Here is a 20,674-nt window from a genome sequence, read left to right as displayed (position 1 = left end):
ATTCAACATTGATGCCCTGCGACGTTAGATTAACAAACCCCGGCAATGCCAAACAAACAGATCTAGGAGAGTCGTTAAAACAATAGCAGCTCAATATGTTGTGTATATTATGCAGTTTATTGGTACAATGCTGAATACATTCTTAAGAAAACAAAGTACATTGTATTAACACAGCAAAATTAACAAAATGCATTCTGTATCACTAACGAAAACCAATATTCATTTCAAGAGACATTAAGGAAAAACATGTGCAATTGTTAATTCTAAAGGACAACAAATTCCCTATGGCACAAAATTATACAATGTGATAAACAAATAACGTTTTAACAATATTTGAGAAATATAAAGTCAAATTTTTGTACTATGCGGTGTGTGGAAACCATGGGGGTAATTTGTATAATCGGAAAAGCCGGATAAACAAAAATTACTCCAAGCTTCCACTGTATGTGCGTGTGCGCATTTTCCATTCCTTGTAATACACACAACGTAAACATTTATTTCCTATACATGTAATTTAACTTGTTTCTTTAAAGTAAGAGTTTTCAGCAAGAAATATACAATGAAACAATGTAGATTTACCACCGACAATACATCTGTACATTACAATGTCGACATGGGTATTAAAACATTTGACCAACATACTAAAAACGATTAAATTGAGTTTTCATACTACACAGAATGAAAAATATGACGTGCAAGAAAAGGGTAGGAAAGAGAAGTGACAAAAAATGGTGAATAATAATAAACATGAGGGGAAAAAAACAAGATGTGTTTGTAAAACACCAATGCCCCCATATGACCAAGGATTAGGAGTCAAAATTTTTGCTACCTAAAGAAAGGTTTTGTTAAAAGGAATACATATGTGAAATATGAAAGCTACATGTATATCACCAACCAGTCAAAAGTATGACCAATGTAAAAGTTTTTCAAAGGTAGGTCACGCCCCAAGGCGAAAGTCACAACTTAAAAATTTTGGTACGAAAAGAAAGTTCTTGTCACAAGGTATATGAAAGCCCTATCACCATCCATTCATAAGTTATGACCAAGGTTATAGTTTTTGCGGACTAACTAAAAACAAACAAACCAAAAACTATATGCTCCCGAATCTTCCATCATGAGGGCATAAAAATAAATATTAAAAACAAGAAGTTGGAGGAAGAATGGTTATGTTCAGAAAAAGACAACATTAGATACACAATTCCCCTGGCACCTCATACACTACATGAATAAGATGCTCATTATCCATAAAGTTTCTGAGAAATATTTTTTTTAAATATTTCCAAACACTGATAATATATCTAATAATATTTATTTAGGGTATAATTATTTTTTATGAAGGCCCGTACGTACCGTAAAGGTTAAAAAAATCGTTTATGTTTGTTCCAAGTACATTGTACTCTTAGAATACACAGTAACTAAGATGTTTCCACAAAGAGTTTTTTCTCAGGAATTTTCAAGTATTTTACTTTTTAACAGAATCCCTAATAATTGTATACATGTGTATTTGCACATATCATTTGGCTGGGTTTTTTTTAATAATTGTGAAATTTAGTTCTCTCCAGAAACTGTGCAGACTACAAGAATGAAATCACAAGCGTGCACACAATCTGCCTAGTTCCTCCGTGCCAGAACAGCTTACTTTTGTGTAGGATATTGCGAATATGGAGTACTCTGAAAAGACAATACATCAACATTTAAATTCCTCATGGTCAATTCACAGCAAAATGGTAAGACCGGCGAACATTAAGAGGCAAGAAATGAAATATACAGCATTCATGATTTTCATCCATTACAGTCTAAACATTTCACGTCACTTAAAAAATGAAATACTTTCTTTGTTGTTTCATTAGGTGATGAACCATCACCTGCTGAAACAACAAAAAAGATAGCGGGATCTGATTTTTTTTCCCCTGCCATACTTGCTACATGTACCTTCATCACCCGATGAAACATCAATGAAAGACATTTTGTTTATATTCATATTTCTTTGTATCTTTTATCCCGTGGGGATCCGGTTTAGAATAGGTCCTCAGTATCCCCTTGCTTGTCGTAAGAGGCGACTAAATGGGGCGGTCCTTCGGATAAGACCGAAAAAAACCGAGGCCCCGTGTCACAGCAGGTGTGGCACGGTAAAGATCCCTCCTTGCTCAATGGCCATAAGCGCCGAGTATAGGCCTAAATTTTGCAGCCCTTCACCGGCATTGGTGACGTCTCCATATGAGTGAAATATTCTCGAGAGGGACGTTAAACAATATTCATTCAATTCTATGTATCTTTTAAAAATACAGACTTATATTCAAGTACTAAAATATCGTATCGTTGACCCATTCGTTACTTTAAACAAACAGCCAATGTGTCCTTTACCATTGACGACGCTCCATATTTGGTCATTATTACCTGGACAGGTGGTACTAAAAAAACCCGGATCAAACTAGTTTGTAACAAACATGTATTTATTGTCTATGATGAAAGAAATGTCAATTTAAAAAGAAATATAAGAGAAACGAGTCAGTGAATGTAAATGAAAGGTGAAGATAACGAACAGTGATCAATCTCATAAATCCCATAAGCAATATCAAATAGGTAGTTGGGCAAACACGGACCCCTGGACACACCGATGTGGGAGCCGGTGCCTAGGAGGAGTAAGTATTCCCTGTCGACTGGTCACACCCGCCGTGAGCCCTATATCTTGATCAGGTAAACGGAGTTACATGCATCTGTAGTCAAAATCAGTGTGACTAGAACGGTCTAACAATCTATATGAAACACGTCAGACAGCATTCACCCAATGATAGGTTGTGTTGGCATTAAATATAATGCAATGCATAAGCAGATGTTCTTTATGACTATCTTTTTTATAATACCGATTGGGCTTGGTTTAAATTTGAAAAATCGCAATATTTCTGAATTTTAGCCATTTTATTTCAATTTCTTTTTAATATACATTTGTCCAAAATATCTTTTTTTCTATTTGACTTGCTTTTGAAAATTTTATCCGTTAGTAACAAATAACGTTTTCAATTTTCATAAATATGTTTATCTAAAAAATCAGAACGTTTATCTGAGCCTTGTGGGCATGCTTTATTAGATATTTATAGTGTATCATGTTTTATTGTATATTTATATCATGCACCAAATCACAGCGAAGTTTGGGTTTTAAAATCTCTTATTTGACAAAAAACACCCTTTTCTCATTCCATTAAAGGACACATATCGTGTTTTCAAAGTATACAAAATTATATGCATTTTGTCTTCCTTATGCTTATAGAAATTAATTGTAATAGTTTGTTCGCTGAAGTATTGCGATAATTAGCCACAATACGGACTTAAATCTAAGCCCCGATTTCAAAAAGCCTAGTTAATTAGATAGGTAGTCACGTGGTACAGTGACGTCATATGCGACCTTCGTCGATCAACTTGTTGTAAAAGTAGTGTTAGATATTTTTAAAAACTCGGGTTTTAGGGGCCTAATAAATTTACCATGGATAACATTTATTTCGATGTTAACAAATTTCCCGAGTCTTATATCTTTTAGCCACCAGTGCATACAAATAGCGGCCCAAATGTAGCGAGGAAAGCGAGTATGAAATCTGCGAGTAAATAATGTTTACATGGGATCACTGTCTAAACACAATTTGGTAATGTCATTTCTGTAAAGAACTGTAATTAGCGTTGTTGCTTTTTGAAAATAAACAGTGCAATTATTATTAAATTTATTTTGGAGAAGTTAGATCTAAATTATGATACGATTATGTATCATTGACAACTAGGCCTACTGTCACGGGTGCATTTCGAGAGAAAAAATAATAATAAAAATTATCAAACTTATGGTGAAAATCCCAATACTTTCAGATTATTTTATTCAAGCAATTTTATTAATCATTATTTTTTTGTTATCTACACGTTGTTACTTAGGAAGTGGGAGCACGGCGTGCTGTACGTTGTTGTTAACACGTGCGTGTTCCTTAAAAAAAAAATGAAAGCATTATAATTCAATTCAAAGTTGGGAAATATCATATTTTATTATTTATAATTGAAAGTTCAATTATCTTTTATCTTCAAATTTCTTTTTTAAAACTACCAGTTGGTAGACACTGCTAGCGAAGTTCTGCCTATATGGTGTTACAAGGTGAAGGTCAGTTGGTGCGAGTGTGTATTGAATTTGAGAGCAGAACGGAAAGCATAAGCCGTAGGCCTATATGTAACAGTGGGTAGCTTCGATAGAACCATTTTCTCGCAGTTTATCTACGTCTTTGTCCAAGTGCTTGTTTAAAAAAGTACAGGGACAAATTCTACTGGGTTTTTTATGGCAAAGTCGTTGTGCCGACAAAAAATATTCACGTCTTGTCCCTCATACCTTCCTTCAAAAATTGAAAAAAACACAGTCCAAAGCCTCTCTACTGACAGCAAGTACACCCTTAAACGGCACAAAACACCCTAATGCAGTGTTATTTACAAGCCGTTAATGTGATAATTGTTTGTTTGTCAATTAAATCTAATCTGTTAATGAAATGGCCAACAACTGTTTTCAAATCTTCTCGCTCGAGGTCGCATATGACGTCACAGATAATGGCGCGTAAAATATCGAAGAAAATATGCATATCGCAAGATTTGAATTTCATCGCTTTCAAACTCGAAAACTACGCAAACTGTTTCCTTTAAAACACATGTAAAGTAGTTTTAGGCATGAAATGAATTAATTTTGCAGAAAAAATTAAAAAGTTTAAAAACATGCGATGTGTCCTTTAAAAACACAAACAAGAGGCGTACATGCCTTATTTGGATTCTAGAATATCTTATTTGCAAACAAAACACCTTTTTTAACCATTCCGGAGAAGATCACCAAAAAAAAAAAAATCATATAAAACAATTGAGAGCTCTAAACACTTTTTCGATTATGAAATCATACTTCATACGAGGTGCTTTAACGAAAATATTGGTTTAATGAGCTATTATTGAGTTCAGGCTATAAAGTTATCAGAGTTCTCAGGAAAAACATCATGGCGCTGTATCACTACACGTCATTCGTAATGTAAATAACGTTATTAGTGTTTCACATTTCAGTCAAACCCTGACCTTCCTAAAACAGTACCCACTCGCATCAAAAGCCTAAAATAATATTTAAAAAATCGTTTTAAATACGTAATCCACAGGTCGCCGTGCTTAAAGTAATGTCTTAAATTCATGCAATTTCAGTCACAGGGTCTTTAAAAAAAGCAGAAACATACGTCATCATTTTCACGTATTTACTCGCACATCTACCGGTCCAGCTCACCCGTTGCGTTTTCTCCCCTATGACAGCAGCGAAATTTAGACAAGTGGGACATATTTGGCATCTAATGTACGGAATTTCACATCAAACCTATGCCACTTACTCATATTTCAATAAAGTTCTCTATGTATGCTATGTTCGGGCCTTTTAATCTGCAACAACATCGACTGTTTACAAAACCAGCCATTTTGAAAATACCAAAGTCCACAAGAGAGACCGAGTTTGATTGGATGCATGTTATCCAATGCAAAAAGTGTCTATAAGATAGGTATTTCAATTTGAAGACAAAAACATCCTGGTAAATACGAAACACAGAAACAGCATTTTCAAGTAGTCCTATCATCGCTCTACGTTACACATACATGTACAATCAAAAGTAAATGCGGAACCATGCTTCCGTTTTCTATAAAATGTGATATTTCAACGATAGGCCTATGGGTTTTATTTTCTAAATCCTTCCTGGGCGCTCTTATCAGCTGTGGCCAAAATAAAGTTGATTTTGTAAAGAGGGAAAGTTAAAGATAATTCAAGCTTTAGAAAAAAATCAGTGAAAACCAAAGATTACATGAAGGACCTCTCGGCGGATGAGAGCGTGTCATTTGCATTGTACATGTTCAAGAGGCATTTATCAGTATGTAAAAGTTTTACAATAGTCAAATAACGCTTTTCCGTGAATGAATGTGCAATTATATAATCCTTCTCTTGGAATTGAACATGTATTATTATAGGAGCTGTGAGATTAATCACTGTTCGTTATTTTCGCCTTTCATTAGCGTTTGCCCAAATCTCTTTAAGCCATGTTATAATTAATCATTTCAGATAAAGATTCTCCTTTAATGTAATCTATTCCAATCATAGACCGTCCCATATTTTCGTTAGAATGGGCAGATACTAAATTGTACATTGTTTAAAGTCATAATTCATTTATAAGTGTAAAATTATGCGGATTGAAAATCAACTTCAGCAACTGAATCAACTTCAAAATTAAAATTGGAATTTCAATCCTGTATTTTCGAGGGAGTCCGCGTTGTGTGGCGATAGATCTTTTCAATCCACACTGAGTTAGCATCCGCCCATGCATTGTGACATAAGAAGTTAATCACTAATCCTGTATACTTCAGGTATCACACCGGTAATTGTCCGATCAAAATGAACTTAGTCAATTGTAGTTCCAAATATTTAAAGAAATATTTTTTTCCTTGCGCGATTTTTCTCATTTCCTCTTCTTCTTTTCTCTTGATTTTTGTACCCCTGATTAGAAAATTTTGTGTAATTTGTAGAAAAAATCAAGTGTATACAAAGGAACTATTTGCTGTTGGTAGCTGAGGCTACTTCCTGAGGTGCACTCAGGCTGTTTACACACGTGAAAAACACGTGGATTTGAGGGAAGTCTTGTTTGCGGGTAATTCATTTTCGAAAATGCCGCGTAGGATGTTGTTTTTGGTGTCGGCAGACGAGATAGGTAACACAGAACGTGTCTGACTGCGTTATTCGGCATCAATTTTGTAAACTGATTTTTAATGATTTATTTCCCTCTATAGTAATATATAGTGAAATTAATTACCGGTGTGATCCTTCATTTCTCGCCACTTAACGGTCGATGGTGTTAATCAGGCTTTGTAGAGAGAAGAATTCAAACAACTTTCAATCTTGCTTCATTTCTAAGATGAACTACATTTGTGCATTGATTATATCCACCTACTGTTACAGAACAATTCCGTATCTTGCGACAAACTATGGATTTTTCTTTCACTGAAACAAATAAGCCTCCTAGTCTATCTCTTAAATAAATTGCAAAATACTGTAGATCACTTTTATTTTGCGAGACCTTATTTTTGTGTGGATGCAATGATGAATTTAATTTTCATGAATCATTATTCATTGCTCAAGTCTTCTATGCGCAAGAGTTTATAAGTAAAAACTTAATTTTCGACTAGACTTGCGAAATTATGGGTAAATAAAATGTGATTCACATTGATAGATAAATATTGTATACAAAGAAATTTTGCCCAGGTGCAATGCAATAAGAGTTCATCCTTTGCAAATTTGCCCAGAAATAAGAAAAAAAGCTTCATTTTTTCTATTTTAATTTACAGTAATAAGTAAATCAACGGTCCTCTAGATTTAAGCTCACCAAAGATATGGTAGAGATGTGTATAATAAAAAAAATAATAAATAAATAAAAAAATGAAGACAAAATTATCCTAGATTACAGTAAATGAATTATGTTGATGATTAGAAAAATCTCTTACTGTCAGACAGACTCCAAACTTAGCGTGTTCATCTGAGGAAGAGCAGGCCAAAGCTGGCTTCAGTGTCCCATCCCCTAGGATCCCGACACACTTCCCCCTCTCTTTAGGGGACTCAAGACACACAAAATTCTCTCCTTTTAACACCATCTGAAACTTTGTTTCTACCCCAAGATGGGCTCCCTTGGGCTGAGAAATCAGACACAAAGAAACTAATCATTATGTTGTTTTCAAGATGTCAAATGAATTCATAAGATTTTGAGAATCTCCACAAACAGTATCATATAATTTGAAAGTTGTACATTCTACTGAAATCATCTACACTGTCACTGAAACTCACCATGTGTATAAGAATGGTCTGCCCATTCACTATCCCCAGGTAATTGAAGTTGTTGTGAAGGCGGACTTGATTGTTTCCTTCATTTATCACGGTCCACACAGCTACAAAAGGTGGTGGAGAGTGTTTGTGAAACATTTACACATCTTTGTATCAACTTTAAAAGCAGTTACAATTATCATTATTAGATGTACAAATTCAAATGCTGAGTTTTGCAACTACTGGTGAAAAAAGCACACTCAGTAGATGTTATGTCAGCACTGAGGTTACATTTTTGAAGGGGAAAATACATGTACATTAAAAGGACTAAGTTTCAACGTGTAATCAGGCAGACACTATCTACCTTGGACTACCTGTGATTTATCTTGGACTACCTGTGATTTACCTTGGACTCCCTGTGATTACTGTAATCAGACAGACTACTATTTACCTTGGACTACCTGTGATTTACCTTGGACTACCTGTGATTTACCTTGGACTACCTGTGATTACTGTAATCAGGCAGACACTATTTACCTTGGACTACCTGTGATTTACCTTGGACTACCTGTGATTACTGTAATCAGACAGACTACTATTTACCTTGGACTACCTGTGATTTACCTTGGACTACCTGTGATTTACCTTGGACTACCTGTGATTACTGTAATCAGACAGACACTATTTACCTTGGACTACCTGTGATTTACCTTGGACTACCTGTGATTTACCTTGGACTACCTGTGATTACTGTAATCAGACAGACTACTATTTACCTTAGACTACCTGTGATTTACCTTGGACTACCTGTGATTACTGTAATCAGAATGACTACTATCTACCTTGGACTACCCGTGATTTACCTTGGACTACCCGTGATTTACCTTGGACTACCTGTGATTTACCTTGGACTACCTGTGATTACTGTAATCAGTCAGACACTATTTACCTTGGACTACCTGTGAGTTGGTGTTTGTTTAAATGTTATTCTACATCCCATTTAATCATTTTTCACTCTTATAGAACTGTCATTTGTTTAGGTGAAGTGCAACAAATTTTGATCAATATATGGTACCCAGGGCCATAACAACGAGAGTTCTTCATCATGCTAATGTCTAATAAGACATGGGACCTATGATTTTTAAGGTTATATCTGAAAGATTTGTGACTTTCATTTTAATGCAAGGTGCTTTGCAAAGAAAGAGTCACTACCTTAGTTAAACATTGTTAGGTTGGGATTGAGAATATTGCCTAGGACCTCCTTGTATTGAGGTGAGCAACATAACCAAATACAATGTACCCTACTGTAACAAGTGTGACCTTGACCTTTGACTTATGGCCTTGATAACAATAAGAATTATCCACAAGTCATATACACTCTTCATTTGAACAAGAGGCCCACAGGCTTTACCAGTCACCTAGGTACATGTATAAGTTAAAAGTATCACTAGCCTCAAGGGCTATGAAACATATCATAATTTTCCCCGTTCTGTATATCTAAGCTAAGTTCTAATATACAGAGGAGATTTAAAAACAAGATGTATTCTTTTGAAATACACAAATGCCCCCAAAAGTGCCCATACTGATGAAATGCTTTACATAATATGCATTATATTAACACTATATGATTATTTTGGACCTGCTCTTGAGTCAGAGCCCTGAGGTTACGAAATTTGCATTTTGGTACATCCCTTTCTGCTTTTCCTAAATATGCATTTAGTTTTTAGCTCACCTGAGCTGAAAGCTCAAGTGAGCTTTTCTGACTGCCTGTTGTCCGTCGTCTGTCTGTAAACATTTTACATTTTCGACTTCTTCTCCAGAACCACTGGGCCAATTTCAACCAAATTTGACCAAAAGCATTCTTGGGTGAAGGGCTTTCAAGTGTGTTTAAATGAAGGGCCATGTCCCTTTCAAAGGGGAGATAATTACAAAAATGCAAAAATAGGGTGGGGTCATTTAAAAATCTTCTTTTCACGAACCACTGGGCCAGAAAAGCTGAAATTTACATGAAAGCTTCCTGACATAGTGCAGATTCAAGTTTGTAAAAATCATGGATCCAGGAGGTTGGATGGGGCCACAATAGTAGATCAAAGTTTTACATAGAAATATATAGGGAAAATCTTTAAAAATCTTCTTCTCAAGAACCACTGAGCCAGAAGAGCTGACATTTACATGAAAGCTTCCTGACATAGTGTAGATTTAAGTTTGTTAAAATCATGGCCCCCAGGGATAGGATCGGGCCACAAAGGGGGATCAAGGTTTTGCATACAAACATATAGGAAAAATCTTTAAAAATCTTCTCAAAAACTACTGGGCCAGGAAAGTGGAAATTTACTTGAAAGCTTCTTAACATAGTGCAGATTCAGGTTTGTAAAAACCATGGTCCCCAGGGGCAGGATGGGGCCACAAAGGGGTATCAAAGTTTTACATAGAAATATAAAGGGAAAATCTTTAAAAATCTTCTCAAAAATTACGGGGCCAAGAAAGTGGAAATTTACAGGAAAGCTTCTTAGCATGGTGCAGATTGAATTTTGTTAAAATCATGGCCCCTGAGGATAGGATGGGGCCACAATAGGGGATCAAAGTTTTACATAGAAATATATAGGGAAAATCTTTAAAAAAAGTTCTTCTCAAAAACTACTGGACCAGGAAAATTGAAATTTACATGAAAGCTTCCTGACATAGTGCAGATTCAAGTTTATTAAAATCATGGTCCCGAGGGGTAAGATATGGTGACAATAGGGGATCAAATTTTACATACAAATATATTGGGAAAATCATTAAAAATCTTATTCTGAAAAATCACTGGGCCAGAAAAGTTTACATTCACATGAAAGCTTCCTGACATAGTCCAGATTCAATTTTGAAAAAATCATGGCCCCTGGGAGTAGGTTGGGCCACAATAGGGATCAAAGTTTTACATGCGAATATATAGGAAAAATCTTTAAATATGAGCCAACGTGACTCAGGTGAGCGATGTGGCCCATGGGTCTCTTGTTTAAATAGTATCAGCAAAAGTAAAAAGAGAAGTCTTTTAAATGATAAAGACATTTAATCACTGCATCCATTTTGAATCCATTCTGGTACCAAACCTCCTTTCCCTGGGGTCATGAAAATCTTGGTAGAGACCTTCCTACTCTGCATACATTTAGTTTTCCTTACAGATCTATGTGTGGTTCTATAGATTAAAAAGATTTTTGAAAATTGGTCACTTTTTGACAGTTTTCCATGGGGGAAGGTTGATCTTCTTGTGGATGTTTTACTATGGGGGAAGATTTACTATATGACAGAGCATTAAACAGTGAGATTAAAAATTCTGATTTGAAGAAATAACATGTTTTTGATGACAGTTTTTCTTTTTTTCTTTTCTTTTCATTAAAATGTGATATTTTAATGACTTGATCTAAATTAATTATGCTATGCATATAAATGCAGTCCATAAAAATTGCAAATCTTAAAAATTGTATTCTGATATGGGACACATAATTGCATTAAACTTTGGAAACTTTGGGGGGGGGGGGGGGGGGGGGCATGTGCCCTCCCTTATTTAGGATTCACTCAGTCAGCATTTGATACAAAATATTATTTGGAATGCATGAATAGACAGCAAAGAAGTACTAACAGTACAACATCTCCAAATAAATGTCTTTTAACCCTACATTCTGAAGAAATTAAAATTTCCAAACCATTGAAGGCCTGTGGTCCAACAATCCCCATGCCATCAATGACAAGCTGACCAGAGGGAGACTGGACAATCTGTAGGGCACGTCCACTAGCTTTAGACACCAACTGTATCTGGTTACCCGTCACAAAGTTTTGCTACAAATCAGTTGATTAAAAAGTTCAATTACACAGCTTTCATAGCACATTATACATTTTAATGAGGTAACTGAACTTCGCTTCCATCTATTTTTTTCTCTTTTAGACACAGATATTGTATGTGCTAATACTAGTTCACCAACTTCACTGGACTTTATGTTTTAACAAAAACAGTAGCATGTCAAACATTTATCATAATCAAAGTACTGTACATTAACTGCTCACCATTAAATATTGTAAGTATGCATGTCAAAAGCTAAAGCTCATTTTAGAGAGTTTATTATTTGTTTTTTAAACAAAGATTGCAGTATGCTATTGCTTACGAAATTTTCAAAAGAAATGGATATCGTTCCAAGTATTATTATATCTTTCACATTTCAAGCATTGTTGGGGTGAAATGTGTCATCTAAAAGTTAAAACTTGTGACTATGCAAAATTAAGATGCATTATATTACAAAATCAATAGTTCACTTGTGTGTTTGTTTACATAAAAAGACGCGAGTCTTTGTTTACATAACACATATTTAAGGCTAAAATATTACTTTTATTCTTGCATTCATAAGGTCAAAATTTTGGCTGTCAACATTAAATGAGCTATATTTCTAATGTTTAACATCAAAAATGAAAAATATTTTTATCAAAAATCGTGAACCAGTCCCTTTAAGTAAAAAAAAAAAGAAACTCCAAGGTCACAGGGTCAATAATGTTGGTACCCACGGAAAGTTCTTGTCACAAGGAATACTCATGTGAAATATCAAAGCTCTAACACTTACTGTTCAAAAGTTATTAGCAAGGTTAAAGTTTTCAAAAAGTAGGTCAAACTCCAAGGTCAAGGTCACAGGGTCAATAATGTTGGTACCCACGGAAAGGTCTTGTCACAAGGAATGCTCATGTGAAATATCAAAGCTCTATCTCTTACTGTTCAAAAGTTATTAGCAAGGTTAAAGTTTCAGACAGAATGACAGACAGGACAAAAACAATATGCCTCCCGATCTTCGATCTCGGGGGCATAATAACTAGATGTAAAAGTTATCTCAACCATAAAAGCTTAATCTTCAATTCCCTCTAAAAATGAAAATCGTTTGTTAAATAGGTCAACATGCAAGTCTATCATACATTAATAAACTATGTACATGAACATGAAAACTTAAAGCAAGTACTTCCTTGCCATCTAAGCATGCAGTTGTGTGAACTAAGCATTTTGATCTTACAAGAACAGGTCCATAGTTGACTTGGTTATATTCAGATCTAATCATATTTCCTGCTGAGTCTAATTCTTTTTGAACGGAGCGACCAAACTTGTTCAGATCCTTTGTCAATGATCCTAGCAAACCATGCTGCAATTATCAAACACACAAATTAAATATGTAATAATTATGTATGCCAGGAAACTTATACAAACAGAAGGATCTTCTGAATTTCTTTGTCTTTCGGGAGTTTACGCATCACACCATTGTTAAACTGTTACAGAACCAATTCTTGTACAGGGAACCTTAAAGTTTAATATTGCCATCGAAAAACATTGAAAATAGGCAAATATCAAAGAACCAATTCCACACGGTTTTGAAAGTTGTATATAGACTTTGAATACATGTGTATACACTCACGTTTGTTGGTGGTGGGCGTTGTTGTACTACTATTCTGGCCTATCAATAAAAAAATTGATAAAAGATTTCCTAATCAAAATATTCATCACAGCAATTCTTAATATCTCTATCAATCAGTGATATACAACTTGTCAAGTAATATTTAGGGTTAAGGGAATTATATCTCTAAATTTATGTATATATATATATAAAAACTGATATTTTGAAGAAAAAACTCAATAAATATTTCATATTCCTACAGTACATGCACAATTGTGTCCATTGAATGCACTGAATTTTCATCAATACCAGCCCTTGTTAGGGATGAAATTGAAGGATGGAGAAGTATATGTTACTTTTAAGATATGTCAAGAATATTTTAAATTTGGTGAATAAAACTCAAACCACAATTCATACATATACATGTGTACTTACATTTGGTGGAAGTGGTTGCTGTTGTATTATCACTGTCGCCTGGCAACAAAAAGAAATATTTAAAAGATAAATTATACATGTAAGATTCCAGATTATGAAATATCAATCATATCACAAATAGATATATTGGTTGTCACAATATTGACTAAATGCTTGCTTTAAAGGCAAACATTAAATTTTCAGAAAGAAATTGTGTAATGAATAAAGTGTGTACTTATTCAAGAGAATACAGGTCTGCATAATAATGACACTAAGTCACACAGCCAATTGGTTTTTTTATGTAATCTCATAATTATTTTTAAAATGACTGGATGTGCTATAGTGCTGAAGCTGGAAAGCTTTCTGAGTTGAGGGTGTTTCAGCAATTGCTCTAATTACACAGATTTTTGCAAGTTTTCTGTTTCAAAAGGCACAAGTTTTTCAGTTCAGAAATTGCATTCCACTGTCGGTGGAACTTATCGAGTGCAGGTTATAAACTGAAATTGTTTCAATTTCTGTAACAGTTAAAGTTTTGCTATAGACCCTATTCCCTTGATTTCATAATTGATCATGCAATGAATGACACGTTTTGACATTAAACTGATTCATGCAAGTTTTCAGTTTTGATAGGCACTGGGCAGTGCCTTTTGAAAGCAAGTAGATTATCAATTAAGAAATAAATTTCATTTTTGAAAATATCTGAGGGTATGAACTGCTATGCTTCATGCCAAGTCAAGTCAACTCGTACCCTGACCGACTCGTACCCAGGTCAACTCGTACCCAATAGGTCAACTCATACCCAAAAGGCAAAAGTCAACTCGTACCCAAGAATCTGGTTACGAGTTGACTCCTCCTCTTCAATATGATGATAACTCGTACCTAAGCGATATGTCACTTATATGTGCATAGATATATTGCATTATGGCCAGATTCTTGGGTACGAGTTGACTTTTGCTTTTTGGGTACGAGTTGACCTATTGGGTACGAGTTGACCTGGGTACGAGTCGGTCAGGGTACGAGTTGACTAGAAATCCTTCATGCCAACATACTTCAAGGAGCATGTTAGTGTTAGTGCAGAAGCATTCTGGCATGAAGTGTCGATCGCAGTTCATACCCTCATGTATTTTCAAAACTGAACTTTATTTCTCATAATTATATTCTACTTTCATTTCTGTATTAATGTCGACATACTATCAGATTCATACATGCATTGTTTACAACTGCTTCACATTCATGAGGTAAGGGTTGTTATTACAATTTGCAAAGATATCAAAGGAAATTATTTCAATCACCAAATTCTGTACCTTTATAAATTTGTACTGTTGTGTTGTGAACTTACCCCAGCCTGTGGGTACTGGTAGGGAGGAGGGGCCCCAGGGTATGGAGGGGGCTGTTGCTGTCCGCTTGTAGGATACTTTGCTGCCATTTTTATTCTGTGTAAATAATTGTTTAATATGTGGACAAATTGTGAGCATTGCAAAAATAATATAACAAGCATGGATTCTTTGAAGAAAAAAAAGATAAATGAAGATTATCTAGAGATAATTCAACTTGATAGGAAACCAGCTGTCACCATGTACGCTATATTTAATCATCATCATTCATGAAAGTTTTTAGCTAGTCTTAATTTCAGGTCTAGTACATTCCCTATATTTAAGTTATATTGCTTTATTAAGCTATTTATAGCTTTAATTTTATATAAAGCTATTTGAAATAGTTTGATTAAGCTAATTTATATAAAATTTGAAGGAATTTATTCAGTGCAATGGCATAATCAATTGTCTCATAACAATTTTAGAACTTACTATACTTTGAACTAACCACAACATATTCTTATTAGAGTTTATAACAATAATATGTTGTTTTAAGAATTTTCATATTTGATCCTCATTGACTTTCATTCTTTGTTAAAGATAAGATAAATGTTGCTTAACAACTTAATAATCCTAAACATCTGACAATTTTTAATCAAAATTCTTCCTATTATAAAGGAACGCAGTTCATAAATGTGTTATATGGAATAATGTACAAGGATAAAATTTTTACACTCAGTGAAATCGATTTTTATTAAGAAAAAATTTCATAAAAGGTTTAAAATAGCTAAATCAAACTATTCTATATAGCTTGATAAATCAATATAGCTTGATAAAGCTATATAAATAATATAGCGAAATAATAGAGATTGAACTTGGCCTGATTCTGTTGTAAATAATAATACTAGCTAAATATCGTCAAATTAATCACAGGGCTTATAATAAAAATTTAATCAAAATTATGCTTTCCTAGGCATCACCAAGTTTCAGCTCTACTTACACTGTCAAAGAGTGCTGGTATTGCTCAACTGTCAATGATGGTCCGATGTTTGAACTTTTGTTTACAATCTCCTAACTTCCGTCATTATATATATATCCGGTCATAGTCACGTTATTGGGTTTTACTAATTCACGCACATATTACTCAGGCTGGATGTTACACCAGACTAACAATTACATGTCAAAATTACTAGATCTAATAGAAGAGCAAATTGTGTTAGTTATTTAAAAAAGGTAATATTCATTTATACAAATGAATTTCTTTCTGTACATTACAATAATGTATAAACAATGTAGGCTTGGCTAATCACCGATAACTTTCATATTGATCTGTATCATAAGAACGGTTGTAAAATATATCACCCTGAAAACAAACAAAACGAAAAAGGAAAGGGGGGCTTCAGTTGAAATCTCATTGACTCATGAAAAATTCTTTGGTAAGTAAACATTGTCAATAAAAAAAAAACAAGGTTATACTGCTATTCTAAAGGACTATTTCTTTCGAAAAACGAGAGAAATTTGATATGGATGAAAGCAGAGGATATGTAAAACCAGAGACATAACATGTCTCTGGTACAACATTATTTTGAAATTTAAAAATTACAAAATTTTATTTAGTCAAAATATGCTATTTTGGTAGAAAGCAAGGGGGGGGGGGGGGTGTGAAAACCCCGCTTGGACTTGCGATCTAAAGACGTTAACCAACTACTGAACTACTCAGTTAGCCAAATCTATCTAAAACGAATAGACAAATATTAATTAATGATATTTATATTTTGATTAGTGTTTTAAAAGTTTATTAATCATTTTTAAAAGGGGGGGGGGGTGACAGTGTACATGGAAACCCAACTGTGCTTAAACGAGGAGATAATATAATCTATGTGACACACGCCAGGTAAGGGGAACTCTAAAAACAGTGTCTAAAACTTAGGGGAAAATATGTTCCGGCGCACCAAAAGTACTACATTCGCGGGACCACTGTTACAGGACAAAAAGGTTTTACATATACAAGTACTTAAAAACATCACATATTGCTAAAAGCAAAGAAAGATTGGCAACCACTTCTCCCAAATAAACTTACTTTTTAAAAATAAAAAATAATACAAGTATAAACATCCCCACCCGACAATTTACTACTTGAATAACTAATAAAACTACATTCACAATACATGTCTCAAAAATGACTTGTACACCCTTTTTTCTTTTTTCTTTTTTTTTTTTTTAAGTTTAACAACTGAACATGGTAAAGCCTGTTGGGGTTTGTGTGTTAATGTCCAGATGACTCTTCATCTCACGACCTTAGATCTTCTACTAACCGATGTTGTTTTGTTCTCTGGGGAACATCACCGGCTTCTGATCAATGTTGCACGGTCCTGATTTAAGATTTATGTTTAAGCGGTTTACGGATGTTCCATCCCTTGTTCTACTTGGTACATTTAACGGTCTGGCTCTACTCGTTTTACAACCACGTATTCCTTGATACCAATGCACCCTGTATCTTGTTACCTCCTAAAATGCGATTTCATGAGAGCAAAATGGAAGAGCTCCTTTCTATCACCTCCACGGTCTTTCGTTTAGCCGGAAGTTTCTCCCCTGCTTTTTCATATCCAGCCTTCAATCTCTGGACATCTTGTTCCACACACTCGGGAATGTTTCTATATATATTTCACCCCCTCCTCAAAACGAAGCATAGAATCAACAGGTAGCCTCGGATTTCTTTCCAGAAACAGGTAACATGATTTGAAACCCGTTAAGAAGAGCACAGTGGAATTAAATACAAACATCAGTCTGACCAATGTCGTTTTTCATATGGAGACAATATGCGCTAAATCATGCAGCGTTCGGTTGAACCGTTCGCATTGTTCATTACCCTGGGGGTGTTGTGCGGGTCTTCCTCACCTGGTACATCTTCTAGAGCTCGGCTATCAGGATCCCTCAAAGTTTCTGCCCTGCTTAGAGTGTATGCGTGCGCTCTGGTACTTCATGAACCACTCCTACATGAGAACCTTGGCTGTTGTTACTGCCTTCTGGTCTCGAGTGGAGGTTGGGAAATTTGGAGAAAACATCAGTGAGATCTAGAACATTTTCTCTGCCATCTGATGACTTTTCTATATAGAATCATATAAAGTCCATGGACACAGTCTCATCTGGTGTCGTAGCTAGAAGGTGGCTCATAGGTACCCGCATTCGCAAGTGTGGTAGATTTTCCTGAATTACGCCGTTCGCGTGACTTGCCGCTGATGTCATGCAGCATACATTCCAGTCCAGTAAAATCTGGATCTCACTAAACTGACCGTCCTCTTTGTGCCCTGGTGTCCGGACTGTTCATGGAGTTATGCCATAATCTGGTCTTGTAAGCACTTAGGTAACACTAGCTGTTGCAATTGGCCCTGGTGGGGGTCGTTTACTCTGCGATATAAGCGACCTTGGCTTAACTCCAATCTCTCCCATTGACGAAGAATGTCAATAATAACCTGTGTTTATCCCCCTTTCTTTCTTAGACAGCTTCCTATAAGGAATGACTTCAAGAATCTTGAAATAATAGAATCCTGGTTCTGCATTTTGTTGATCTTCTGGATCATAACTAGGGAATGAAAACACGGTAGAACATATTGCTGTTGGATGTAGTGTCTTAGCACGGTCCTCTCATCCTTTGATTTCTGGTGTGAGGGCCTTAACTCTAATGTCATGTGGAAGAGGACTACAAGTACTTCGCACAATGGAATAGATAGAATCACACCTGGATAGTCTTGATAAGGCATCAGCTGCAGTGTTCTTTTTTCCAGGTCGGTACTTGATGGTGAAGTCATACTGCGCTAGTTGCATGGCCCAACGTTGTTCAGTAGCTCCCAATTTTGTGCTTGTTTGGAGATGACTTATGGGGTTGTTTTCTGTCAGGATTTCGAATGTAGATCCCCACAGGTAATCCTTAAATTTCTCAGTCACTGCCCATTTAACAGCAAGCAATTCAAGTTTTGCAGAGCTATAGTTACTATCATTGCGCTCTGTAGGGCGGAGTGTGCGACTGGCATAGACGATGACACGACGTCTCTCTTCCTGTTCTGGCATCAAAACAGCACTAAGCCCATTCAAACTCGCGTCTGTCTTCAGGGTGAATGATTTGTAGTAATATGCAAACCCAAGCACATCTGTGGATGTCAGATTAGCTTTCAGCATGTTGAATGCAGTCAAGCACTCAGGCGCCCATAAGTGTCTTAGTTGTCCGTTAGACTTTTGAGGATTCTTCTTGCTGTCCATACAACGGCTTTGCAGTAAGGGAATATTTCGATACAAATCTACGACAGTAGCTCGAGAACCCCATAAATCCTCTCAGTTCCTTAAGCGTTGTAGGAAGTGGCCACTCCTTTAAAATCTAACGTTATCCTCAGAAGCAGAACTACCCCCTTAGAGACGATGTAACCAAGGAACTGCACACTCTTGTTTGAAAAAAAAAATGGTATTTACAGGGGTCGAGTTTTTAAACTTAAAAGGTCATGTTCCCGTAGCTTTGCGGTTACCAAGCCCAATCTCTGTAGATGTTCATCTTAAGTCATACAGTATACTACTATGTCATCGAGGTAAACACGTAATATCTGGAAAACTGTGTCGCTAATGATCTGCGGCAGAAGTCTTTGAAAGCTCACTAGTGAATTGCAGAGACCAAATGACATACGACGATACTCGTACAATCGGAAAGGAGTTGAGAAGGCCCTTTATGTAGATCATCTGGATACATGGCTATCTGGTAGAAGCCACTTGCTAGATATGTGGTGCTAAACAGTGTAGATCCATGAAGGGCGTCGTGATATTCCTCAATACAATTGATGTGCACAATAATTGAATTATTGTTCTCTTCAATTGAATTATTGCACGTATCAATTCAATTAATGCGGACAATAAATTCAATTAATGTGCGCAATAATTGACTTATCGCCCTCTTCAATTTAATCATTGATATAATTAATTCAATTGATACGCGCAATAATTCTCATAGAGATATTTTAATTGAACATATCGACAACTGAAAGAATGATCTCTTTAATTGAATTGTTGCACCCTCTAAAAGAATTGATACTCGCAGTAATTTCTTATACAAAATCGCTGTAAAAATTTAAATAAATCTTCAACTGAATTATAAGAGATCATCAAATCATTTATACCGAGCTCCAAATAAAATTTTGCGAGCAGTAATTCCACGGCATTGATGCGCCCATCAATCTAATTGATGAGAGCAATAATTGAATTGATGTGCGCATCAATTCAATTGATGAGAGCAATATTAATTTGATGTGCGCATCAATTCAATTATTGAACGCAATAATTGAATTGGAGATATCTTCAAATGATGAAAGATATCTTCAATGTATTGGAGTTTATGTTAATTTGGCGGCCCATATATTACTAGCGATGCTCGAACTTTGTAATTTTGTTCTATGTAAACATTTATACAAAGACTGGTCTGATCATATCCGCAATGGTGGAACATTGAAGAATTAAAAAGTTAATGCAATGTAACATTTGTATGTGACGTTTCCTCTCTAGTCGCACACTTTTTCTGGTTTATGAGAACACGACATGTTTTCAGAATTAATCATTTGGTATTTCAGGAGTTCTATATTGTCAAACAAATCTTGGTGTATAATACAATAAAGATACCCTGGATGACTGCTTAATTAAGCTGACCCGACCAACTTGAATTTTGGCGC

The 20,674-nt window shown here is 35.3% G+C and overlaps 1 protein-coding gene across 2 annotated transcripts; it reads right to left on the bottom strand.

Moving 5' to 3' along the window:
* Positions 1 to 96: 96 nt before the first annotated feature.
* LOC125682511 (uncharacterized) lies at positions 97 to 16,106 on the bottom strand. 2 transcript variants are annotated; one of them, XM_048923139.2, is made up of 9 exons: positions 15,970 to 16,106; positions 14,996 to 15,089; positions 13,678 to 13,716; positions 13,264 to 13,302; positions 12,868 to 12,993; positions 11,524 to 11,656; positions 7,862 to 7,962; positions 7,525 to 7,710; positions 97 to 1,671 (listed from the first exon to the last, which is right to left on the bottom strand). In XM_048923139.2, exons 2-9 carry the CDS (start codon positions 15,080 to 15,082, stop codon positions 1,636 to 1,638), a joined length of 747 nt encoding a protein of 248 aa, XP_048779096.1. In that variant the 5' UTR covers positions 15,083 to 15,089; positions 15,970 to 16,106; the 3' UTR covers positions 97 to 1,635. The 2 variants fall into 2 exon arrangements, with proteins under 2 accessions (XP_048779096.1, XP_056011522.1); XM_056155547.1 differs by lacking the exon at positions 97 to 1,671 and having other exon boundaries at positions 6,594 to 7,710.
* Between the last annotated feature and the right edge of the window lie 4,568 nt (positions 16,107 to 20,674).

This window comes from Ostrea edulis, chromosome 2, assembly GCF_947568905.1.
Source record: "Ostrea edulis chromosome 2, xbOstEdul1.1, whole genome shotgun sequence".
Lineage (NCBI taxonomy): Eukaryota > Metazoa > Mollusca > Bivalvia > Ostreida > Ostreidae > Ostrea > Ostrea edulis.
The sequence above is the reverse complement of the archived record's forward strand: the minus strand, read 5'-3'. Positions and strand labels throughout refer to the sequence as shown.

Coding starts and splice junctions, on each gene's coding strand:
- LOC125682511 (XM_056155547.1), bottom strand. CDS start 15,082: ATGGCAGCAAAGTATCCTACAAGCGGACAGCAACAGCCCCCTCCATAC. Junction 11,657..12,867: donor TCAACTATGGACCTGTTCTT/GTAAGATCAAAA, acceptor ACTGATTTGTAG/CAAAACTTTGTGACGGGTAA. Junction 7,963..11,523: donor TGGACCACAGGCCTTCAATG/GTTTGGAAATTT, acceptor CACCTTTTGTAG/CTGTGTGGACCGTGATAAAT.